Source organism: Rhinatrema bivittatum, chromosome 3, assembly GCF_901001135.1.
Source record: "Rhinatrema bivittatum chromosome 3, aRhiBiv1.1, whole genome shotgun sequence".
Taxonomy (NCBI): Eukaryota; Metazoa; Chordata; class Amphibia; order Gymnophiona; family Rhinatrematidae; genus Rhinatrema; species Rhinatrema bivittatum.
This window is the reverse complement of record NC_042617.1, coordinates 154,426,262-154,453,288: the sequence shown is the minus strand read 5'-3', so window position 1 is coordinate 154,453,288 and position 27,027 is coordinate 154,426,262. Positions and strand designations below refer to the sequence as shown.

Below are 27,027 nucleotides of genomic sequence, written 5' to 3'. Positions count from 1 at the left end.
TTTTGGGAGTTAGGACAGATTTCTTTTTCTTTGTTTCGGCTTTGTTTTTTGCTTGTTCTTTTGAAAGGAAGCACATCCATATTAGTTTTAACTGAAAGAAGACTGGGAATCCTTGGACTAGCTTTTGGCTATCTGTGTGGTAATCTAGAGGACCGTTAAAAGGTGTGCATCAGAAACCGCGTGGAGTCGGCTGTCATTAGCACAAGTTTGTAAATCCGCTCTAAGTCAGTCATCTTGCACAAGGATGATGTTTCCCTCCAAAACTTGTTGAAATTTTCTTGATAGTGTTGCAACCGTGAATTGTTCTGTTTGCAGTGTGGCAGTCCTCACACTTGGGTGATATCATCCAATGGAGCCCAGCATGGGACTTTGATCTCAAAGTTTCTAGAGCTTTCAGCATGCTGTAATGAGCATGTGCAACTGTAGCCAGCTCCCTGTCTCTCAGGCAGAGTCCCTCATTCTTTTTTTTTTCTGCAAAGCTGTGTGGCCATGGGTTCATCCTTGCCTTCCTCACAGCTAATGCTGTAACAGTTCTGGAGCTACAAGCAGCTGCTTTTTCAGGCAGAGCCTTGATGTTCATTTTCCTTCACTTCCCATATGGTAGTTTAGGTTGAATTTGTTTTTTCTCTCTCTTTCTAGCACCTCTCTGTCGGTCGCATGGCAGGCTGTGTAGCTGACAGAGGTTTTTCCCCTTAAATAATGCTGCATCTGCAGCTTATTCCAGTTGTCCTCTCCTTAGCATCTGTTTTTTCACCTTGTCAGGTGCTTGTTCAGACTGAAGGTGTGTGGTCCAGGTAGGCCTCTGGTTTTGGAACTTGCCTGAGTTCCAAGAAGTTCTGTCTGACCACTGGGCATCAACGGAGGCTCAGACCGTAAATGAATTCAGAATCAGATGTTCCTGTGGGGAGGAGAGCTCATCCTCCCCACACTCCTGGGAACTAATCTCCTTGTCTAGTGCCCTATATAATGTAGTCTCCCCTTCTGCTTGTCAGATCTATCTAGCACTTCGGAGAGAGGGTGAGCATGAACCTGGGTAATCAGTTTCGCTGATGCACCCTCGGTGCCATACCTGGAATCGGGTGCCAGAGCACAGATGACACCAGGAGCACGTCAAGCGCCGTGGGTGCCATTGTTGCCATTGAGTGCAAGGGGTGCCATCAAAAGCTGTGGACACCATCGAGCGCCATGGATACCCTTGACGCTTTCGAACGCCTTGGACACAAGCACCATGGATGCCACAACACTGTCAAGTGCTACAAGGAAACTAGCAGGCACCCTGGAGCATGCGCCGGGGGTTCCATCTATACCATCAAGCATCATGGAGGCCATCGTGCACCATGGGCACTTTCAGTGCCAGTGAGTGCCATGGATACCATCATGTACTGTGGGAACCATCAATGACATCAAGCACCGTAGCATGGCAGCTGTCAAGCACCATGAGAGTATTTGATACCATCGAGTGCCATGGGTGCTATTGTTTGCCACAGGCACCATCAAGCACCATGGTGCCACTGACTCCATGGATGCCATCAAGCACCATGGGTGCCATCAAGCAAACTCTGCAGGTGCCATCAAAGCCATCGAGCACCAGGGCACTATTCATTACCTTTTGTACCATGAGGCACCATGGATACAATCGAGCCCCATTGAGGCATCAGGGGCCTTGGCTGCCATCAAGGACCAGGAGTGCCCTCAATGGCATTGAGTGCTAGGGGCGCCAACAGGCATCTCGTCGTTGAGCGCCATAACACCATCAGGTGCCATGGACACCATCAAGCACCATGGGCATCTTGGATGCTATCAGGCATCATGGATGTCATTGACACTGTCTGCCTATCATACACCATGGCTGCTGTCAAGTGCCATGATCAACACTGAGCGCCTGGGTTGCTGTCAGGGTCCATGGTCACCATCGAGCACCTGGGTTGCTGTCACGTGCCATGGTCGCCATCACATGCCATGGACTCTGTCAAGTACCAGTGATGTTATTATGCTCCAGCTGCGCCGACGGGTGCCAGAGGCACCTTCCACATTGTTGAGTGCCATGGGTGCCCTCACCATCAACAATGTAGGCATCACAGGATGCCATCAGTGCCAACAAGCACCGGGGGTGCCACCATCAAAGGGCACCTTCAAGCAACGTTGGGCGATGCAGTCGGCGCCATTGCCCTCACTTGAACACGGTGAGCGCTGCTGGCGCCATAGAGCATCATCAGGACAGTGGAATGCTGAAGGTAGGGTTGCCACTGGTGGAGGTTGTCCATGTCTCTGATCTCCATGCACAATGCTGGGGCACTACCATCTCTGTTGGCACTATGAAGTGCCTTGATACTGTGGATGGCAGTGTTACCATCATCAACGCAGGCACAGTCAATGCCATTCCTGTTGTGGAGGGCACCTGGGTGCTGTAGACACATTGTGTGCCCCATCCTCTCATCGCATGTTGTAGATGCCATACAAGGTGTCTGGTATCGCACACCATCACCACACGTCTCAAGATAATACCTTCAGTGTCAGACTGCCTGTGCCAGTGCATCTTTGCAGTGGCTCTTGATCGCTATCAGGAGCCATCAGCAGGTGACACCATGAGCTCCTTCTAATGCTTTCATGTGTCTGGCACCCGCAGGTGCTATATGAAACCGATGGCAACATGTCACATGTAGTCCACTACTCCTGCCACAGGTTTTGTGCCCTTCCAGGCTGTGGCATGGGTCCATGGGTGCCTTTGTCTTTCCATGCATGCACGTCATCGTCGGCTTGATGGAGTACCGCAGCACAGGTGCACAACGCCTCTGTTGCAAGACACAGGTTCGGTGATGGGGCACAACCATTACTAGGCGCCTGCTGGCATGTGTGTGTGTGTTGTTCTTGTGCCAGAAGACATCATGTATCTGTGTGTTGCAGTCGCTGGTGTACTGGGATGTCTTGGCCAAAAATGCATGCCTATTCACTCCATTTTTGGGGTGGAAACCAGGGATACCTCCCCCTATTAGGAAGCGACAGGCCCTTCCGGGCCTCTTCCCTTATTGGCTTACACTTTGGATCCACTTTAGGGGGAGCTTCCAGGGTGCATTCCCTCTCTGGTACTTAGCTCCGACAGGGGCGATGCTACAGCCCTTGATTGGCATGAATCAGTTCAGCAACTTGGGCTGCCTGTCTTTTCCTGCACCTGGTTGCCATGTTTGCCCAAGTGTCCGACTAGGTGGTCACCAGCTACTGTCTGTTACTAAAAGAACCTCATAGGTCAGCAATTGTGCCCCACTGTCTTCAGGGGAGTGAGAGGGTTTCCACTTGAATAGTGTACTCTTTCCCCCCACCCCCACCCCGCCCTGCCTCAGGAATGAGAGGTCTGACTATTGGCTTTTGAGAGGTGCCCTCGGTAGGTTCCTTTTTGATGCCTTGTTTTCTGCTCAGGGAAAGGATATTTTTTCATACTCCAGCCTCCCGGTTGGCTTAGTCTCTGAGTGGCAGCCGCCCTCTATTTTAACACTGGATCCGAAGACCATCCACCAGGAGCTCTCGTTTCACCGTTGCACTATTGTGCCACAGAGATGCCTTATGGTGGGCGATGAGCTACGTAGATTGGGACTCCTCGTAGAGTCAGGGATTCCCTCTCCTGGAAATCTGCTCCCCAGTAGCAGATGAGGATTCCTCTGATGTGGGCGGAATGCCTCTTCAGATATCTGCTGAGTGCAACATGCCACTCCTACACATCAGTGTCAAGTTTGGGTGGTACTCAACCTCTGATGGGAGATTTCTCCTGCTTCTATTTCTTGACTGATTTGTCTGCTATATCCAGGGCAACTTGGGTTGGAGGTGGAGAATCTCAAAATTGCAGCTCCCCACCCAAATTGCAATCGATTGAGGGTTCTTATTTCCTCTTTCAGAGATGATCCTGTCAGTAAATGCGTTCGTTGGCTGACAAGGCAGTCCCTATCCATGCAGTCGTTTCCGCTTGTGTGCCACAAAGTTATCAGGAGGAACCATGGGTTATCTTGAGCCATAGGTCTGATACGTATGCTTGGTTGCTAATGAATTTTAAAAGGCTCTCGCACACCAAAACTGGGAGATACGCGTGTTTCTCGGATGCGTGCGCGCAGCACAGATTTAAAAAAGACTGCGACAATGTGCATATCACCCGTTACGCGCACAAAAATTATGGGCGGGCTGGGGCATGATTTCTGCGCGTACTAATTTACACGCACAAGCTCGCGCCAGGTTCCCCTACCGCGTAACTTTACTTCTGCTATGGATGCCATGTACCATATTTTTCGCTCCATAAGACGCACCTGACTATAAGACGCTCCTAGGATTCAGAGCGGGAAAATTTAGAAAAAACATTTTTGTGCTTAAACCAGCTCTATCCCCGGGCATCTGTGCGTCTTATGGAGCACATGCATAACATTTTTTTTTCTCCCCATTTTGTTTTCGGGTCTGGGGAGGGCCAGTTCGGTCCACTCCCCAGATCAGAAAACTTTTATCTTTCTCTTTTTGTGGGGAACCCCCCCCCCCCCCCAAAAAATCCCAACCCTTTAAATTAATTAACAACCCCCCACCCTCCTGACCCCTTCCCAAGACCTGCCAAATTAATTTACTACATCCCCCCACTCTCCTGACCTCTCCCCCCAAGACCTGCCAAAAGTCCCTGGTGGTCCAGGAGCGGTCCGGGAGTGATCTCCTGGACTTGGGCCATCGGCTGCCAGTAAACAAAATGGCGCCGACGGCCCTTTGCCCTTACTATGTCACTGGGGTCGACCAATGGCAGCGGTAGCCCCTGTGACATAGTAAAGGCAAAGGGCCGTCGGCGCCATTTTGATTACTGGCAGCCGACGGCCCAAGTCCAAGAGATCGCTCCTGGACCACCATTGGACCACCAGGGACTTTTGGCAGGGTCTGGGGGGGGGAAGGGTTTGTTAGATTTTTAGGGGTTTTTTATATTCGCTCCATAAGACGCACATACATTTTCCTCCCATTTTGGGGGGAAAAAAAGTGCGTCTTATGGAGCGAAAAATACGGTAAGTCATAAAATAAATATAGGCTACTTAGCATGGTTTAGAGGGTCTGGCCCAACAGGTAAAAAGTACGCAAAGTAATGGGGTTTGGAAGGCCAATTGGTTAACTGAGCGAACTGGGAAAATGGGCTCTAGGGTCTGCACGCATGTCTAGTAAAATCCCCCCCCCCCCCCCCCCCCACTTGTGCGAGCAAGGCGGCATTTGCACACATACACACATCAAAATGAAATTGTGTGCACATGTACGGGAAAATAACAGATTTTAAAACACGCACGCATATACCCGCATATACATGCGTACATTCTAAATCGACACATCCATGTGCGTATGTCGGCAAACGCATGCGGCTCTTAAAATCTACCTCTTGGTGAGCAGTTTGCTCTGCTGAACAGACTGCTCCTCCTTTGGTACCCTCAGTTTCCTAGATCAATGAGGAGGACTTCTTCCACAGGGGTTGCAGCATTCAGTTTTCATTGTCAGCAGAGAGGTTTATGGACTTCTTACTTAGGTTGTTCTCACTCTCCTGGAGTCTAGGACTCTCTCAGTATACGTTGCCTATGTTTTCTGAGGGGAGATGGGCCCTGTGGGCTGTGCCTGCCTCAGTTTGAACTCCCTGCTGGGATTGACCAGGGAGTTTGTATGGTTGGGAAGTCTCCCAACTGTAATTTCTACAGTCTGTAGGCTATTTCCTTTGTCCTGCTGCCCAATGGTCTGCCTCCTTGTGTTATTCACTTCTGACTTTCAGTCAGACAGTCCAAGAGGAAGCCAGGTGGCGAGTGGGAGTGGTTGTCACATATACCTTCTCGGAAGGGTATGCGATCCTTTCCCTGCTTTGGCCAAATCTCTGGCTGAGGTACTTCCCTTTTGCCGTTTGCCCTGATGGTGAAGTACATCATTTAGCTGAGCTTCAGTCGTAGCTCTCAGCCCAGGTCAGCGTATTGGTATGGGGCACCCAGAGGAGGAGTAGCCCTTCATGCTTCGGCACTCTAGTTCTTATCCCATCTAACCTTGGAGATCAGACCTTGTACTTATACCAGTTCAGCGGGTAGGGTCTGCTTCTTCTTGCCGCTTCTTCTCGAGGAGGACATATGAATTTCATTCCTGCTGTTCCTTTTGGACATACTTTGGGCGCTGCTCTGCATGCCCAATCTGTCTTGTCACTTGGTTCATAGTGAACTTCAGTTTTTTTTCTGCTGGGCTCTCTAGCCCCAGCTGGCTTTCATTTGTCTTGTGACACCAAAGACAAAAAAAAATAAATGTGGTTTTGATCCAAGAGCTTTTTTCTCTTGTAGTTGGTAATTTGTGCCTTTGCCCTGTACCCATCGGGTCCTAGGCCTACTGATGTTAGTCAGAGTTAACTGTTCATAAGCTCTGACTGTGTTATTGTCGCTTCAGTAGGGTTCTCACTCCATGCTCGCATTGTGGCCTTGCCTTCGAATGCCTTGCTGCGTATCGGGGTTTCTGTCTCTCAGCCTGTCATACCAGTCTCTTTGAGGTGACAAACCCAACTCTTTTCCCTCCTAGAGCCCTTATAGGTCGTTGCCTCACAGAAAAAAAGTGGAGGAAAATGGTTGTACTTCCTCATTAAAGGGTTTCCCCATTTTTCCTGTTTTCGGCAGCCTCTAGCTTCCATGTTTGAGGACTGCAATCCTGCTTATCCTCGTTTACCTATAACAGAATGCTTACCTGTAACATGTTCTCAGAGGACAGCAGGATATCAGTCCTCAGAATACCCTCCCGCCTCCCCTGGGAGTTGGTTTTTACATGTATTTGCTATAACATGGACTGAGGGACTCTGCCTGAGAGACAGGGAGGGGGCTACCATTGCACATTCTGAGTAGGGCATGCTGAAAGCGCTAGAATCTTTGAGATCAAAGTTCCTTGCCAGGCTCCATCAGATTTATTTATTTATTTGAAATCTTTTCTATACCGTCGTTAAGTTATTTACCATTATAACGGTTTACAAACAGGCACATATAGTAAAAAGAAATCGCTAATACTTAACAGGGGTGCCAATAAATATCTGGTAACCTATAATTTCATATAAGGGCTATTTGGTTTATGTTATATATTGTCCTTTTGATACATGTCTCGTGGGTAGATTATATGTAATTCATTCTTGTACTTTCAAATTGTTATCTACGTTTATCAGAGAGTAATAATAGTTGCCAGTAGAATGTGTAACTAATTGCTGGGTGCTGTTTTGTTGATGCCTGCTTTTCCTTAATTACTGTCTCCGTTCTCTTTGTAAAAAGCCAGGTTTTCAGACTTACTTTGAACAGTTTGAAATTTCTCTGTAATCTTATTTCAAGGGGCATTGTGTTCCATAAGATGGGTCCAGCCAGTGACAGTGCTCGTTCCCTGACCTGGGTTAGACGCGCTGTTTTAACCGACGGAACAGTTACGAGAGCTTTAGTCGCTGACCTAAGATTTCTATGTGGTACATGTACACGTAGCGCTATGTTAAGCCATTCTGCTTTTTCATCATGAATCAGTTTATGTATTGTGCAGAATGCTTTAAATTGTACTCTTTGTTCTATTGGTAGCCAGTGTAGTTCTGCTAGTGTATCAGTAATGTGATCCCTTTTCCTTTTACCTGTGAGAATTCTTGCTGCAGAGTTCTGTAATATTTGAAGGGGTCACATAAGGTAATCCCAGTAGCAGTGCATTGCAGTAATCAGTGCTTGCACCCATGTGTGAGGACTGACATCCTGCTGTCCTCAGAGAGCAACTCTGCATTACTGTTCTTTGAGAGAAGACAGCCTCTGAAAATGCTGGAAATAAAGGTCACCCAGCAAGAACTGGTTTGACCTTTATTTCTACGTATCTGAACAGACAGCCACACTACTCGAAAGACAATGAAATGTATTTCCTCTGAACTTGAATTAAGTTGATGTCCCTGTGATTTCTAATTTTGAAGGGGAAATATCTGTAGTGTTCCTTGATATATTGATAGAATACAATTTAATTACATAGGGGTAGATTTTACAAAATTACGCACACGCGTACTTTTGTTCGCGCACCAGGCACAAACAAGAGTACGTGGGATTTTAATAGATATGCGCGTAGACGTTAAAATCCGGGATTGAGCGCAAGGCTGAGCAAAATCGGCAGCCTGCGCGCGCTGAGCCACGTGGAGCGGCCTCCGTTCCCTCCGAGGCCGCTCCGAAATCGGAGCGGCCTCGGAGGGAACTTTCCTTCCGCCTCCCCCCATCTCCCCTACCTAACCCACCCCCCTTACCTTTATTCCAGAAGTTACCCCTGCCTTGGGCAGGCGTAACTCATGCGGGCCGGCTGCCGGCACGCCATGTTCCAGTCTGAGGGCTGGTCAAGAGGCTGCGGCCACGCCCCCCGGAACACCCAGGACCGGAACCACGCACGCGGCCCCGCCCCCAGAATGACGCACCATCGCGACACGCCCCCCCCCCCTCCCCCCAGGAAAGCCCCGGGACTTACGTGCATCCCGGGGCTTGCGTGCGCCGCCGAGCCTATGCAAGATAGGCTCGGCACGCGCAGGGGGGGTTTGGGGTAGGTTTTCGGGGGTTACACGCGTAACCCTTTGAAAATCTACCCCTTAATGTTCATTTACCTGAGCACTGCGTTACTCAGGGAGTTCAAATCATTACCTGAACTTTTCAGGGAGTTCACTATCTGCCTAACAGTGGCTTGTTTCAACCATCCTCTACTACTAAAAATGTTAAAATACCTTGAAACTTAGCCTGCCTTCTCCTCCCCAGAGTTACCAGTAATGAAACAGACTTTCAGTTTCAAAAGCATAACATTTATTAATTAGCTTAGAGATCTTATAAGAATTGGCAGTATCTGTTTATTTCATGCATACATACAAAAATCAAGATGGCAGAAACCGAAGGAACGAGATCGAGTTTCCTTCAGGGAGTAAACAGAGACGATTACAGAATATACAGCTTCTCGTGCCATGCTGTTTGCTCATCATTTTAAATGTGCATTACCCTTTTATACACTTTTAAACATGACTCTCATATACTTCTACCCCTCCCCTCACTCATCTCCCTACGTTTGCTGGAACTTTTCCTTCATGCGCCTCTCAGACGTCACACATTCTGCTTCTCAGTCTTGTTTAGCTTTCTTGGCACCTTCCTTATCTCACATTCATTTCTGCACTCTCGCGCCATTCCCAGCCTTGGGCTGACAATTACATTTTTTTTCCTCTTCAGGCCTTGTTATTCCAATTACTAGTCAATATGAGGCATTTTTCTTAAAGCAATAATTAACCTAAATCTTCACTCTCTCCTTTTCTTTTTTCTTTTTGGCCCGGCAATTTCTTCCTGCATCCCTCCTGCCCCTTTCACTTCCAATACCTCCCCAGAAGGGGTAAACGAATGGCAAGGTGGTCCCTGGCCTCCCGCAACCTTGTCAGAGGGGCAGAAGGGGGATCAGAAGGGCCCAGGGAGGCTCTGCTTCTGTGCTTTGTTTTGGATTTTTTTGTGTCTCTTTCAATTTGGAAAATGATCCAAATTGTAATAAACTAATCAAAACCCAAACTGCTCCCTCCCCTCAAAAAACACAATTTTAGGGGCTACATATACTCCTATAGGACAGTGACATGCAGTACAATAATTAGAGCGGTCCATATTCAGAAGCATATAGCCATTTAACTGAGAAGGTATCCAGCTAAATTAATATTTAGGCACTTAGCCAGCTAAATTGTAGCTGCATAACTTACTATCCAGCTAAAATTTGGCCAAATAATTTGGGGGTGTTCTGAGGTATAACTGTTAGGAGCTGAATTAGCAGGATAAGTTATCTGGCTAACTCCGATATTTAAAATTAGCCAGATTACTTATCCGGCTAACACTGGTCACCCTTTACACCTTTTCTAAATTTAGCTGGCTAAATGTATCCAGCTAGCTGGATCTATGAATATGTAAGCTAAGTTAGCCAGATAAATTATCTAGTAACTTGCCCAGCCACAAACAGTATCGGCTGCATATGAACTTCATAGAGTCTAGCAGGTGACTATTAAGGAGAAATACACATAAGATCAACCACAAGAACAATGAGCAAAAAAAATCAAGGAGCTAAACACTTGGTGGTAAGGCCCGGTTGCATTTGGTCTGCTTGGGGCAGTTTTCCTGTGTGGCAGAGTGAAAACAGTTCCAGTAGTAGTATTCATAATTAGGGAGTTTGCCATTGGAGAGCTCATATTATGACTGTGCACCAAAAGTTGGTTCAGAGAGCTAAATTTTCAGTAGCTTCCCAAACCAGTTTTCATATTAATTATCCGTCATAGGGATTCTTTTTCATAAGGATTAGTATTATCAATCGTGTATGCTAATGGTATGTTATCTTCCATAAATATGATTTGTTGACAGGCCACCTCTGCTTTGTTCCATTAAAATATATCGGAGATTACTAAGATTACAGTAGTGAACTGTTCACTCCCTGTTTTCCATAGGTGACTATGACAAACAGATTTTTTTTTTTACATTTGTCTGTATTAAGCATTAGTCATACAAACAAAGCAAGATAGCCACAGACAATGCATTCTGCATTTTATGCATTAATGTCACCAGCCTACTCTGTCACCAAAGAGTAATCCAAACACTTTGCCTAGATAGAACAAAATTTTAAAAAATAATTAAAAGTGTTTTCCTATATGTTCTATATTAAGATATAAACTTTGTTATTACTGGTCTGATTGAGCTGCAGTATGGAGTGATGGGCTGTGTTAGTAAGTGTGGAAAGATGCTAGCTGTTTAATTAGGGTCATGGTTGTGACAATATGTTTATATCACCATAGCATACATTTTGAACCAAGTCTCGAAAGTTGGTAGATCTGGTGCATTCCAGAACCTGGCAATATGCATATATTCTTTTTGGCTTGGCACTTCCCTCCTGCTCCTTTGAGTGTACAGTTCAGTCAGAAGTGGCCTCTGTGGTGCCATGTGCCTTCATTCTCAGCTACCCCAGGTCCTATCTCTTATCTTTATATTCCCCTCCTAACTCAGTTCAGCCGTCGGAGCAATGATCCTCAACCAGGGAGCACAAACTGCAGCTCTCCCCCAGAATCCAGCTGGCATCACTGTTACTTTCTGACTGGAATTCTCTTCCTTCCAAGGAGTGTGAACGCTGTTTCCGCAGCATCCCCGGCCAGCTGAGAAGATGGCTGACCCAGAAATAAAACCCAGGTCCAGTACGTGGCAATGCACAGCACTGACCACTGAGTTTGACCACAGCTAGTAATATTTAGCTTAGCTGTGACTAATATAAATTAGTTGTTAAACAAACCTATCTGGAGGCCTTAATCACACAGGGACCAGGAGTCCCAGGAACATCACCACGAGATCTGAAGGAACCTGTTCTTGACTGCATTTCATCCCACCTTTGAACAAACAGTTGGAGAGATGCACCAGGTAAATAAGGCCAGTTTCTGCCCACATCCCCTCCAGCAGACCCCCAGATACCCACAGATGCATCCTTACCAGCCCATGTTGATTATAATGCCAGCTATAAAGTAGTTTGTATCCATTCTGTCAAACTGTTTTTTTAAGACTAGTTATGACATTTTGAAAAGGAATTTAATCCTTTGTTAAGATCGTAATTCAAAAAGCCACAATTTATATTTACAAACTCTTAAGTAAACACCCTCGAACACTAGACAGACCGTTTCTGTTATGTTGATAGTGAACATATCTACCCGAAGTCAGACTTCAGGATTTTCAGAACTAGATGTAGCAAAAGCTTTGCTCATAGGAACCAAATTGGGGGTGGGTGGGGGGGGGGGAGCCCTTAGCGAATCAGGCTGTTCCAAAAAGCTTTAGTCAGATTATATCCTAAAGGGCTGTTCACGCTTCTTGAACCCATTACTGCTTAGACGAGCACTTAATGTCCTTTTCCCTTACTGCATCCTCCATGTGTAGCAGAATGGACACCATTAGGAAACAACAGCAGAGAAGGCTCCATCTTATATATGCTTTCTTTATGTAGGAAAATCCTGCTGAAGTCTTTCAGAAAATTGGATCCCAGTCGTCAGCCATCTTCGAATATCATAAACATTCATACTTATGCATGTATATAATTTACATTTTGCATGATTATTCTTCTCTGGTTCATTTTAAAGTGTCAGCATCTTGTAGTGGGGCTTCACAGGGTTGTTTGATTCCAGAGACAGGCAGCCCAAGACTTGACTATGCCTTGGAAACGGTGTGTACAGCCCCAAGGGTGGGATGGGAATCCCAGCCATCAGTCAACAGTGACATCTAATGCTGAGACTCAAGATGCAAGTACACCAGCACGTGTGATGCACGACAGGCCAAAAGCCCATGGTCAAAGATTGTACTGCGAGAGCGAGACAGGAAGCAGGGAGGGGGAATTTATTGGAGGGTCATCTCTAGGTAATTGTGAATACATGTTTATGGCACCGTGGCCCCCAGTAGGCGATGGTTCCTATTTGAGCTGGAAGCCTAAAGGAGATGACAAAAACCACTAGCCAATAAAAGTCTAAATCCATAACACACAAGAATACATTGCTTACAGTACATGGAACAGTAATTACTTACATTTATTACTATTATACAGAAATGTGGTTAAATTAGCACAAGTTTGAAACTGAAATCATAGCTTTGGTAGCGTGGTTTAAGATTTATGCATTAAGTAATACTTCTCGATGATTTCAGTCTTGCACTGTTTCCATCATATTTCTACAAGTCCCGGTACAATTTGACAGGGCATAATCCTACCATCTAACCAGCTGTGAGCAGTACATTAGTATAATATATACCTTTATGTTAGCTTTTATTAGATAAATATAAGAATTATTCAGAGGTGATGTATGTAACGGTGGACATACTGGACGATTTTCTTTCGCATATTGGTATGTTTTATTTTTGATGCCTGATTAAAAAAAAAAAAAAAAATTCAAGAATAATCTTTGCAAACATTTCATTGTATCATATGTTTTTATTACATTTTGTAATATGCTCTGTGTATTTTTTTTAATGCATAAAAGCCCATATGACTAGTACTAGTTTTCATCAATTTGAAATTGCTTTCATGGAAAGCACCCCTGCAGTCCCCCTGAATGTGATCAGGTTCAGAAGTGCTAAACAAATTACATCGTAATCTGATTGGGTCATACTTGTATGTTTGATGTCATCTGTGATATAACATACCGGGATGGACAAAATCAGATCTGATGAGTGTGTTCAAGATAGAAACCGTTTATAGTAGATGCTCTTGTGAACACGATTGCTCATGTGGCTTCAGGTGAGTTTCAGCAGCTTTTAAAATTTCCAAAATAATTTTAAAAAGTCAAATTTTTCATCGGAGCTGGGTGTGCATTGCTACTTGACATATCTGCATTTCAGATATTATACCATAAATATGACTGTATTGATCTTAAAAGTGTAATATATTTGTTTTAATTATTACAGTCTGTACCAGCCAAAAAAGGCTTAAAACTGCCCAAGGAGGACTAGGAAGTAGTTCCTCAAAAAAGCAGAAAAGAAGTCATAAGTCAGTGATAAACAACAAAAAGAAGAGTAAAACAAGTGAGTATGCTGATTTCTAAAATAAAGCTTCTGAAATATGTTCAGTTCTACTTCTATTACTGCTGCTACTTAATATGGTAAGAAGAATAGCATTTAGTAACATTGTATGTTACGGTATATTTTATATACATACATTGAAATATATATGTCTTTGTAAAATCATTGTTTATGGAAAGCAGCTTTGACCTGACATTCTGGCACGTGGATAAAATGTCAAGTGTCTTTTGAATATGGGCTTGGTTTTGTTTATTGATGCAGAAGAAATAGGACATTGACGTAATCGTTTTACGTTGTTGAATTGATTGGAAAACGTTTTTCTGTACCGTTACAAGTGCTTCATTGACCTGTTGAAAACAACCGGAAACAGTAGAGGAATACTGATTTATTACGGCAATGTAAAGGACAGGTCAGAAACAGTGAAACTGAAGAAATTGGTTCATTGAACTTACCAATATGACTGTGTGCAGAAGTAGTCTGTTTGCGCCAACCCGTGAATTTTTTACAAAATATTGAATATTGGTTTACCAAGACATATTAAGGAACTATCAGCATCAATTCAATTAGTGTTTATATTGTTACCATTTTATAATGTCTGTGTGTTCTTGTTAAGCTTATGTGAATTAAGAGTAAGGTGATTTTACAAGGAGTGGGTTGAATGATTGGGTATGTGTATGAGTGGTGGTATGGATATAGGTACGTTTTTAATTTATTTGAAATAACTGGTAATGAGTTAAATTTAAATAAAATAAACGAAGCATAAATTGAGATGACTGAGTGGGGTTCAGTTTAATAGATATAGTGTATCTTACCTTATTGTCCCCTATGGACAATATCTGTTGAATAGTTTTTGAGTCTTTCTTCAATATTAGGCTAGTAATACATATGTGAGTCTTTGACAAAACAGCTGTTTCTTATATAGACGTCTGGGAGATAAATTTGAAGGAATTACTTGCTTCTATCTCTGAGAACTATCTTGATTCTTCTTTTGTAACCTGGAACTTGTGATCTTATCAGCTGAGAACAATGAAAAACTGGAAGAAAAATAAAAAAAACCCATATGTTTGACCTTGGAGACAATGATGCAGAGTTCTTTTGTTCCTTTAGACTAATAGAATTATTGAGGCATAAGCTTTTGAAAACAAGAGTCTACTTCACTATGTATCTGAGATATGGTCTCTTGTCTCAAAAGCTTATGCCTCAATAAACCTTTTGGTGTGCCATAGGTGACACACAAGATTATTTTGGTTGGCATTCCCACTCCTGGTTCAGTTTGATGGTGAGTCAAATTCCGCCCTATACTGCCTTCAGCCAATCACAACTTGACCTGAGGGGGAACCATAGCTAGAGCCTGTGTGGAGCCCACCTCCCTCCCACTCTACAGTCATTTGTGCCTATCATAGTATTTCTCCCTCCCGTCCCCTAATTTCTTCTCCCATCTCCTGGTGTGATATAAACAGCAGGCAAATCCTGTTCCTTGATTATCTTCCACTCCCAAAGCTCTATAAACTTCTGGATTTCCAAAGAGCAGGAAACAATTTTACAGGTCACGGAGGTATTACCCTTCTGCATCCCTTACTCATACAGCCCAACCTTCTCAGAGAGCCCACCATTGTCAGCAGGGTGGGCTCTCTGAGAGTGCAGCCAGCTCCCCAAGCTGGACCTGCAGCGGGTTTTTGGCTCACATCCAGAGGACATCAGCCACCCCCCTCCCTTGATCACACCACCCAATTCACCTGTGTCACTTTGCAGTCATTTGGCACCCGATCACCACCGACCAATGGGTATTGTCCATAATCACCCATAGTTACCACCTAAATTTCCTCACTGTGCCCCCAGACTTCCCACCCGCCCCAGCGTGGAGCCTGAGTGATCACACAGCACTCCTGGAGTCAGAACTCTCGGCCCTACTGCAAGCCAGAGCCGTAGAACCGGTTCCCAAGGTTCAGCGTGGAACAGGGTTCTACTCCTACTATTTTCTTATCCCAAAAAAGACCGGTGGCCTCCGTCCTATCCTCAATCTTCGGGCCTTAAACAGGTTCCTCCGCAAGGAATGGTTCAGAATGGTGTCCTTAGGCACCGTGCTCCCGCTTCTACAACAAGGGGATTGGCTCTGCTCTCTGGATCTACAAGACGCTTACGCCCATATCGCGATCTTTCCTCCCCATCGTAAGTATCTACGATTTGTAGTGGGACACCGGCACTTCCAGTACAGAGTACTGCCATTCGGCCTTGCCTCGGGACCCCGAGTGTTCACCAAGTGCCTGGCAGTCATAGCAGCACAGTTGTGCCGCAGGGGTGTTCATGTCTCCCCTTATCGGACGATTGGCTCCTCAAAAGCCCGTCCAAAGAAGGAGCCCTCCACTCCTTCCACCTGACCATACGTCTTCTCCAGTCACTGGGGTTTCTGGTAAATTACCCGAAATCCCACTTGACTCCATCCCACCAACTTTTCTTCATCAGAGCAGACCTAGACACCACCTTGGCCAAAGCGTTCCTCCCCAACGAATGCACAACCACAATATCCAACTTGGCCAGCTCTATCCGCCGCCAGCAGACAGCCTCCACTCGCCTGCTCCTCACATTGTTAGGTCATAAGGCATCAACAGTCCACGTCACCACAAGGGCCTGCCTAGCCATGAGGGTCATGCAATGGACCCTGAGGTCTCAGTGGAATCAAGCCACTCAGAATCTCTCAGCTGTAATCCGAATAACCGACCAGCTTCGACTATCCTTCGCTTGGTGGGCGCATGAGTCCAACTTGCGCAGGGGGCTTCCCTTCCAACCACCGGCTGCACAGTTGACCTTAACTACGGACGCCTCCAGCCTAGGCTGGAGAGCCCATTTCAATGACCTGCAAACGTAAGGGGTTTGGTCCAGGGCCGAAGCAGCCTACCAGATCAATTTCCTGAAACTCTGGGCAATGCGGTATGCCCTCTACGCACTCCAGGACTGCCTGTCCATCAAGGTCATTTTAATCCAGATGGACAACCAGGTAGCCATGTGGTCCCTGAACAAGCAGAGGGGCATGGACTCTTACCTGCTATGCCAAGAGGCGGCGCAGATTTGGGCCTGGACCCTGTCGCATTCCATGCTATTGCAGGCCACCTACCTGGCGGGCACAAAGAATCTGATGGCGGACCGCCTCAGCCAGACTTTGCAGCCTCACGAGTGGTCCCTAGATCCCTCTGCCATGAGCAAGATCTTCCACTGGTGGGGTCAACTGGACATCGATCTCTTTGTGTCGTACACAACTGCAAAGTGGACCGATTCTGTCCCTATACAAGGATCAAAGGACACCAGCTGAGGATGCCTTCACCCACTCCTGCAGTGTGGGCCTGCTAAATGTCTACCCTCAATTCCACTCATAAGCAAAACTCTTGTGAAGCTACAACAGGACCGAGGCCAATGATCCTCATAGCCCCATGCTGGCTGCATCAAGTCTGGTTTCCCATACTCCGCAACCTCTCTGTCCAGGATCCCATTCGCCTGGGCACAGCACCCGACCTCATCATACAGGATCAGGGCAAATTGCGCCATCCGAACCTCCAGTCCCTGTCCCTGACAGCCTGGAAGTTGAAAGGTTAGTTCTACGAGCCCTCGACCATTCTACTGATATCTAAAACGCCTCCGACCGCTACTCTTTCTCTTATTTTCTCGGGTCTTGATTACTGTAATTCCCTCTACCTAGGTCTTCCTGATAATACCATACATTCATTACAACTAGTTCAGAATGCCGCAGTATGTATCTTATCAGGTACTTCCATCAGAAATCACATCACTCCGGTTCTACAGGTTACCAGTAAAATATAGAATATAATATAAAATCCTTACCATTATCCACTCCCTCATCTATAATTCCTCTTCTACTTGGCTCTGCTCTGTACTCAGTATTTACAAACCTACCAGACATTTGAGATCCCTAACAAAAAACCTTTTGGACATCCCTTCACCTTGACTAGCAAAATTAGACATTACAAGGAAAAGGGCTTACTCAGTAGCAGGTCCTTCCCTCTGGAATGCATTACCTGATTCACTGCGATTACTATCTAACCCAACACACTTCAAAAAATCCTTAAAAACATACTTGTTTCAGATTGCCTTCAAAATTACATCAATTAAACACTACTGTATATCAATAATTTCTATTCTAAAAGTTTCCCTTCCCATTAGTCTCTATTTACAATTGGAAATTACCCCATTTCTTCAAATTCCCTTTTCCCATACATACGCACTGGCTATAAGATAGCACCTGATTTTGATTTTGATATGTTTGATTTAATTAGATTTTGATAATTTATTAACCTTTATTTTACTATTATGAGATTTATGTAATTTTTTAGATATTTGATTTTTATATTTATGTACACCGTTTTGACTAAACTTTGTAAAAGCGGCATAGAAACACTTTTAAATAAATAAATGATAGACTCATTTAAATACCTCTAAAGTTTCTATGCACGAGAAGCGGGCCTCTTTCAAAGGAATGGAGGTTCTAGAATGAAGGGCTCATGAGTGAGAGTGAAAGGGGCTAGTCTCAAGAGTAATCCTTGGAAATATTTCTTTACAGCGAAGGTAGTGAATATATGGAACAGCCCCCCAGTGAATGTTGTGGAGACAAAAACAGTATCTGAATTCAAGAATTCATGGGCTAAACACACGGGATCTCAAAGGGAGTAATGAGAATTTTAAAGCTAAATTAGTTGGGTGGATGGTCAGACTAGATGAGCCATACAGTCTTTTTCTGCCATCACATTTCTCTGTTTCTATATAAAAGGTTAATAAAACAGAAGCAGTTAAATCCCTTAAAATCAGAGCCTTGCAGATGACCTTTAAGACAAAGTTTGGAGCAATTGTGTATAGCACCTCTTTCTTGAACTGTTTAATTGTGTATTTATAAAACTTTCATTTTGTATTTTGTAATGATGTCCATATATTTCTATAGCTTTCTGCATTCCTCTGGTATTGATGGATTTTTACATTAATGATTAGCCTAATATATTTTGCAAATTATATATTGCCTGTTTAGCACAATTGTAATTAAATAATTTTTAATAAGCCGGTGACAACAATACCAAATTATAATGCAGCTTTGCAGTAGAGTCCTGCACACAGTATGCTACTAATACTTTCATTTTGTTTTCCTTTAGCAAACAGTAGTGATAGTGAAGAACTTTCGGCAGGCGAGAGCATAGCCAAGATTCAGCCTTCTGTTTCTTCTGGACTGAAGTCGCACCATTCCAGTTTAACCCCAAGGACACACACACGAGGCAACTGTGAGAAGAACGGAGAGAAGGATGCTGACCAAAAGGAACAGCATAATCGCTTGCCTAGAGTTTACAAATGGAGTTTCCAAATGTGTAGGTAGCTTTTCTTCCGTAACATGCATAGAATATTTATCAATACTTTTTTTTTTAATTCCTTTGGAATATTTTTTGAGTTGTTCATTTGGGCCTAAATTAAAGAGGGATTTTTGTAACTGCCCAATGTGAAAGTCACAAAATGGAATCAACCGTATCAATCACCTGGCAGGCCATCCTGAGAATTTGGATTGTTTTAAAACCTAGAATGGGTTGCATGCCATCAGTTGTAGTCTAATGGCTATTTAGCCCAGATGTCTAGTTTCCTTGGTTGTTTTTTTTTAAGGCTGCGGCTGTACTTGGTTTTCCTATGAATTCCTATTCTCCTTTTCCTTTTTTACCAGTTGTTTTGAAAGTGATCCCAATCCGTGAAATTAGTTGCCTTGAAAGAGTCAGTGTATTCCATGCCGGGACCTCTCTAGAAGAGCATTAAAGCAGCCGTACCATGCTTATAAAATAGTATGTCTGAAAAATGGATATCCTGGAAACTCCCAGTCCTGAATGACCATACAGAGGGGAATGTCCATCCTGTCCTGCTTTGCACAAGCCACATCTTGTTACACCATCAGTTTTTATGTCTTGAGTTTCAGCTATCATAGTTGCAAACCCCGCCCCCCAGCCATGCTGGTTACATCTTCTGTGCCATTGCTGTCTATTTCACTGTCAACACCAATAGCATTGGGGGCTTAATGACATCATTGTTTCTTTCTTCTTTTGTACCGTTTCCAGTCCCTGTCTTCTACCAGTACCATATCCTGCACTAGTTTTATCTTTCTTGATGTATGGGAGTACACAGAGGGTTCTTTTAGCATAATATCCTTGAATGCCTTGGCCAAAGCTTTTTATTCATGGACTTGTTCTCCCTTTTCTGGGGAGATTTATTTCTGTATGTCTACCTGCCTGTACCCTTCACCAAACTCGGATAAGAGAAGGGTTTGGTGGTCACTTACTGACATGGGCAAGTTTGGTTCTCCTGTCTTATGAAGATTACATCGGGGAGGATTCATCGACTTAGAAATCACTCAGCAAGGGATCAGATATGTTACCTCCATTGGAGGAGGTGTATCTTTGCTTCTCTTCTTATGGTGAAAATTGGGTTCTGTGCTACTGGAAGCTTTGTGTATTTTTGTGGAGTAAATATCCCTACTTTATTGAAGGCTATCAAAAGATTTGAATGCTCCTGTCATATCCCATCATATACTATTTCATAGTCTATGAAATGCAGTTCATTTACGTATGTTTTGAATTAAGTATAAGATGTTGAGAGCATGAAAGCTAATAAAGATATAGGATCAAGAGGGCATTAGACCATATTAAAAAGTGGAATGTTGGTCCTCGCCAATCAATGGGTAAGTTCAGAGGGCAATAACTGACTATATAAACCCACTGAGTGGCGCCATTGTGATAATGTAAATGTTTAAAAAATGTATACAATGAAGATTTTCTTCTGACTTTTAATAGTGGCAGTGCCCTTGGCAACAGGCATGGTCAGGTAATTAGACAGTTTATTATAAGATATGCTTTCCTTGACATGGGATATCAAACTATGATACAGTAATTATTTTATGATAATGCCTGTGGCTGGTGAGCATTATCACTTAAGCATATGTCCATATAATCTTGTAATATATGGCATTCCAGTTGGATTTCATTTCTTGAATCATAAGATTTTAGGTTTAAAGGAATGAGGGGATGGATCGAAGTAATGAGAAGAAATAATAAAATGGTAAATGATGAGAGATACAGACCAAAATGATCCATACAGTCTGCCCAGTAGAGATTTGTCCAGTCTAGGGTAAACAAGAGGACCTCTTATGGCAAGAGAATGGTAATAAAGCACTGAGCAACTTTCACTGAGCGATAGTTGTAGGCCAAGGCAGCAGTGATTTATAAAAACTCATTGTCACACAGTATACATAATAAAATAATATCAATACAAACAAATAACCTATACACAGGGACGGTAATTTTAAAACCGGCATGCGCACACACATATGTCGGCCCGCGCACGTTATAAAATAGCCTGGCTGTGCACAAATATATGCCCAATGTTAAGTAGGCGTGCACATGTGCATGCAAATCCTGCCTCTACCGCGTAAATCAGCAGATTTTAAAAGGGGCGCACGCCAACGCCATTCCCTGTTTTTCCAGTTCGACCAGTTAAGAGAGAGGTCCTCCAACCTCCCTGGTTTGATAGCCTTCATTCCCCCCCAGTTAGCCCCAACCCTTAAAACCTTGCAGATCTGCCTAGTTTACTTTTATTGGTTACTTACACGGCATCCTTAGCAGAAGTAAAGTTACGTGGCAGGGGACCTCTGCGCGCACTAGGCTGTGTAAGTATTTACGTGCACATCTCAATGTGCCCTGAAATGCCTATGCCCTGCCCCTTTTGGAAACCTTTGAGGTGTTGCGGCATTTACGCGCATATCTGCGCACTTTTTAGAATACGCTCAATCCCGACTTCTTCATGCATCCCTTGATTGATGCTACACCAGTCCAGTCTACACAAATGGAAAGTTCCAAAGCCCAACTAATTTGGGAGGGAGAAAGTAAGGGATGCTAACCCACGTTAAAAATGCCCAGTTTGAATTGGTTTAGAAAAAAGACCCCTTAGTCAAATAACTAAACCTGCAGTTCAGGACAATTGATACGTACTTTGCATTGCACATTAACACTTGGCACCTGAAGGTGGCCTGCTTCATCCTGGACTTTCCCCATAGACATAGAATGGGAGAAATCCCTTAGCAAATCAAGTTGTTTGTGTCTAGGGGAACATTGCTGATGGTATTATATGTTTATTATTGTAACTTGCCTATAACATATTGATGATTTGGTGAGAGGAAAATGTAAGCTAATAAATCTGTCCCTGAGTTAGTAACTCTTACGAGAATGATTTTGAAGGGGAACAGGGACGTTCCTGTAAATAAATAATGAAACTAAAATCTATTGAAGCATCAAAACAACTAACATCTTAGAAGTCCATATTCAGTCGCTGTCCAGATTGCAAAATTAGCTGGGTAAACGTATGGAGGGATATTCAGTGGTGCAATCACACTATTGAATATAGACAGCTATCTGAAAGATATCTGATTAAGTTTATCTAGTTTGCGTTAGGACAGCCCTGTGACACAACCAGAGTTAGCCGGATATGTTAACCAGCTCTCTATGATTATCAGAGCTAGCCGGATATCTTATAGGGCTGAGCTAACTCTTCCCAGAAACACTCTCTGGAATGCCCTTACACTATCTAGCTAGTGCCCAAAATATTAAAAAGTTAGGATTTAGCCTTTGAATTTGGACCTCTTAAATTTCAAGGGAGGATGACAAGTACAAGAAATTGATCTACTATTGGGGATCTGCTGGGTGCTTGTGACCTGGATTGGCCACTGTCTGAGACAGGATGCTAGGCTCAATGGATCTTGGTCTGACCCATCAGAGAACCACTTATGATCTTACACACGTCTGGTGCCTTCTACGTACCCATCTATGAACAAGCCTTAATATATTTGGAAACGAATCACATTATTGTCATATTAGACGGTGAAGAATTTAAAAATGTGAAACAGATTCCTTCTGAATATTAGAAAGGCGATAACTCTGTGCCTGGAGTAGAAACCCCTCCTACGGTCAATCAGTAGTTCTAGGTGATGAGGGGCAGGCTGAATTGATTTCTTTTTGCTATTTAGCTCATTTCGCAATATGAAAAAGGACCGCTGTCATTCCATTCATAATGAAAGCATAAGTATATTTTGTAATATTTATTTATTTATTTAAAATCTTTTCTATACCGTCGTTTAGTAGAATACCGTCACAACGGTTCACATATAGGCACATATATGTGCCTATATGTGAACCGCAGAGCCAAAACTTAAAAAAAAATTAGACAGGGCCCTACATATATTGTCTATGAATTTATGTGAAAACCCCACTCCCATAGAGATAGTGAATCCATCACAGATAAAATCTTGCCAAGAAATATAGCAACTAATCAGAATTATTTAACATCTAGCTGATCTGGAAACCATGGCAAGTGCCGAGCGCATATCATTCCTGCAAGAAAAACTGCAAGAAATCAGGAAACATTATCTGTCTTTAAAATCCGAAGTGGCTTCTATTGACAGGAGGAGAAAGCGCTTAAAAAAGAAAGAAACAGAAAGTAAGTACTGGCGTTTATACACAGACCTCATGAAGTTTTGTGAAATCATATTTAAGTATTACTAGTGTAACTTGAAATAATAGAAGAAAGCATTTTTCAGGTATTGATTTTTGTTTTGTTTTTTTTAAATAATTGGCCTGATTTTTAAAAGCATTTACCCACTTAAAACTGGGTTTTACACGTGTAAATGCACTTTGCCCGTGTAAGTTGCTACAATACATGCTATTGAATTGTCAGTAGGTTTTACCCATATTAAATGGCCCAGTTAAGGTACCAGGTTGGAGGGGAGGGAGGGTGTCAGATGCCGGGCAGTAGATGGGGTTTACGTTTTCTGTTCAATGAGGATAGAAGGAACGGGGAGGGCCAAGCCTGGCGTCGCAGTTTAATTTTTAGTTTTACATGATGAAGGGGTTGGGAGAGGGGTCTGGGGCAGCAGATGGCTGATTCTTGGGAGGGGGTGGGGTTCAAGCCGGGAGGGCCATGATTTTATTGTATTTATTTTAGTAAAGAGCGCTAGTTACCCAGATATATTTTTTGAAGATATCCGGGTAAGTAGCCAGTTATCCGTCCACACGAGGCTGGCCAATGTTAGGCTTAATCAGCCATATTTAAATGCTGGCCTGTTAGGCCTATATTACTCAGCTATATGAAGCCGGATAACTTTATAGTTGCATACTCAGTGGGACATTTATCTTGCTGAATATATGGAACAAATTATCTGGCTAACCTTAGCCAGATAACTTGTCCACTACCCAGCCGAATGAGTATTGGCCTCGCTCTTCTTTGTAGTGTACAATTTTTGGCAGAGTAAAGGAGGCAGCTCTCTGAGAAGTATATCATATGAGGGGAAAGTACATATTTGGTTTGTTTTTTTCCTCTACTTTTATTAAATTAAAGTTGCAATTATTTGTAAATTGAATTTGGACAGACTTGTAACCTGTAAGTTTTGGAGTTCAACGTCAGCAACCCCGACTCACTCATGCCCATTGGCGCTTGCTGACTTCGGGTACACTTTTGGCCCATAGTAGGGACCCTGGGCCCAACAGGCACCATTTTGCAAGATAGCACAAACAGGGCAGGAGCGAGTCCCTTTTTTTTTTTTTTTTTTTTTTTTTTTTGGGGTCCCTTTGGGAGCCAGGGTGTGGCAAGGGCCCCATTGATGGGGTCTGAGGGATTTTTATCAAAAGAAAGCAGAGCTTAGAGATGGAAGGGGCCCTGCAACCAGGCTAATTTTGTATACATTTAGGGGTAATGCAGGAGGAGGGTGGTGGGAGCTCAGTGCTTGCACAGCGGACCACCAGGGATTTAGCACACAAGGATAGAAGGGCTTTTTGGGGGGCCTTGCAGCCCCTTTAAGCAATGGAGATCCTGAAATCAGAGGTTGCCATTGTGCATTACCAAAGCCAAGAACGCGCTTAAAATTTCTTGTAAAAGGTTCCTTCGGAGCTCTTTCGCATCCGCAGCAAACTTCTATAGAAACAGGCCACCAACCCACAGAAAATCCCATGGGTTAGTACATCGGCCCCTTAGTGGGCTTTGATAGACTTGATTGTAATTTTTCATGTAATGTTGTTGGGGGTTTTGTTTTTTTGTTTTTTTATAGTTGTGCACAATTTTGGATATTGTTGTTCAAGACAGTAACATGGCAACATAAGAATAATCAAAGGACAGTCAAGCTCCAGCTATTTATATTAACGCATTGTAATTACAGTCTGATCCTTGTTACATGGTACTTAACTCAATTTCTTCTGTTTTTTTTCCTGCCTAGGTGTTGCTATCACATCGTCCTCCTCTTCCTCGCCTTCCTCCAGTTCCATAACTGCCGCTGTTATGTTGACATTAGCAGACCCAGCGATGACCAGTTCCTCACAAAATGGGATGTCCGTTGAGTGCAGGTGACAGCAGGACTTGGTTAAGCACTTTGCACTTCTCAGCTGTTGAGAGCCATGTGGTTATTTTTATACTGCACTGTGGCACACATCGGACTAGCACTATTTTCTATTGAGAATTGATTCTTGACAAGCTAACTTTGCACTTAAGTGCACTTTTCTGAAGACAGCATGCAATGAGCTGCTTTTCTTCAAGCAATATCTGTTTCCAACTTGTCTGGGAATTGTAGGTCTGCTGATTTGGAAGGCCTTCTCTGCCTGTAGCGATGATTCAGAAAGGACCGCGTACCGTCACCGAGTGTAACAGCAGCTCACCGTGCTTGGATTCCCTGGTATTTTTGGCAGAACTGGCACATTTGATTACACAACATATAAACCAGTTTTTCTCTTTCAAAGCTAATTGTTTTAGCCCTCAGACCACTTTATAGTGAATTTAACAATCAAAATCAAGCACATGTAAAACTATAGACCCTGCAGTTTAACATTGGTCTGTAAACCAAATGCAAGGAGATCCTTTGAAGAGGCCAACAAATGTTTACAGGTTTGAATTGAGCTAAAAGGTTAGTGTGGTTTCTAATAACCCATGAATTGGAATCAGACTACTTTTGCCATTTTTCTATAAATCTGTATTTTTTTTTAATTTTGATATAATACTTTTTTGTGAAAAAAGAAAGTATATCAATAGCAAATTGTACTAAATCTTAAATAACAGTGTATAAATATTGTACTTAGCCTGTCCAAATTGTATATTTATTCATTATGGAGTATAAGTTATATTTTTGTGTTTTTTTTTGTAATTTTCTTTCTTTCCCTTGAAGTAACAAATATTTCATTTGTAACCTTTGTTTTATCCTGAGCTGTAAGAATGAGGAAAGAAGAAGGTGTGTGTAGTAACCGAAGGACGCTGACATGAACACTGCCACAAAAGAATAGGTGTCTTTGTAGGCAAGGGGAACCGGAGACGTTAAATGGTTTTTTTTGCTTTGTACAAACCCCAATATAAACTCAAAACTGTTTCCAAAACTTGTGCTGATTTTATGTTTTCTCCCAGTATCATTTCTGTTTGCACAGTACGTGTAGACATTTCTTTATTGTGGAAGTGTTCATTACAGCTACATGCACTGATAATATACTGTTACTGTACAGGGTGTTTTAACGTTACGTGTTGTGTGTACCCTTCTGGAGTCTGGAATAACCAGGGTTGGCATGTTTTCTTTCTTTTTTTGGCAATATATGTGAAATAATTTCAGAATGTTTTTGTGTGTAGATATGTGTCAAATCCTTTACACTCGACTTTTCTAGCAAAAGAAATCTCAATTTTCACAGTGTACACATGAATGGATTTTGTTGCAACCTATTTCAAAGTGCTCAGAATTTGTACAGGATTGTAAAGATTTGTTGACAAGTAAACACTGAAAGCAAAGTTTATAGAAAGCTATAACTCATATTTATTAGGTCCTGCAGATGAAGAATTATGTAATATACTGTACAAATGTAAGCAAAGGCTTCTGAAATAAAATGCCATAGTTTGTGAATTATTTTTACTTTGTTCTTAACATTTAGGATCGGTAATTTGAGTACATAGCACAGTGACATTAAACTATAGAATGAAGTTAACCAATTTATCCTTAACAAGTTACAAGATATTTAGCTTCATTTGTGACTTCTAGATTACAAATTTTGAGCCCATTAACTTAAGGGAGATCACATGATGAGCTGGGTCTTGGCGGATTAGTTTTCTCAGCAGTGGATCAGTATGCAAAAATGTTGCTTGGTATCCTTCCTACCAACTGTTTATTTTTACCCTTCTCTATTCTAAAATATTATATTTTCCTTTGCTTTTATTCCCCAGCGCCAAAATAGTTTATCTTGCTTTCTGTAAGAGTATGATAGGAAAAATATCTGGGAAGGCTAAGGGAAATGAAGAAGGGAGTCATGACAGCCAAGGCTCAAACTCAAGCAAAACAACTAAAATAACAAAGCAGAGTGGCAAGACTTGTTATGTTGGTGAAAGGAGGTACAGAAGTGGGATGATAAAATGGAGAGTGAAAAGGAGGAGTGTTGGTCTTTTGTCACGCTCC

General features: G+C 43.2%; 1 protein-coding gene across 5 annotated transcripts in view; it reads left to right on the top strand.

Annotated features, from left to right (window-relative positions):
* Positions 1-26,484, top strand: part of ARID4B (AT-rich interaction domain 4B) — a 486,307-nt gene extending 459,823 nt beyond the window's left edge. For all 5 annotated transcript variants that reach the window (XM_029593836.1, XM_029593835.1, XM_029593838.1 and 2 more), the window contains exons 21-24: positions 13,428-13,544; positions 18,692-18,901; positions 22,911-23,057; positions 24,826-26,484. In XM_029593836.1, the coding sequence (XP_029449696.1) occupies positions 13,428-13,544; positions 18,692-18,901; positions 22,911-23,057; positions 24,826-24,956 (605 nt within the window). In that variant the 3' untranslated portion in view covers positions 24,957-26,484. The remainder of the gene's footprint in view (positions 1-13,427; positions 13,545-18,691; positions 18,902-22,910; positions 23,058-24,825) is intronic.
* The last annotated feature ends 543 nt before the right edge of the window (positions 26,485-27,027 follow it).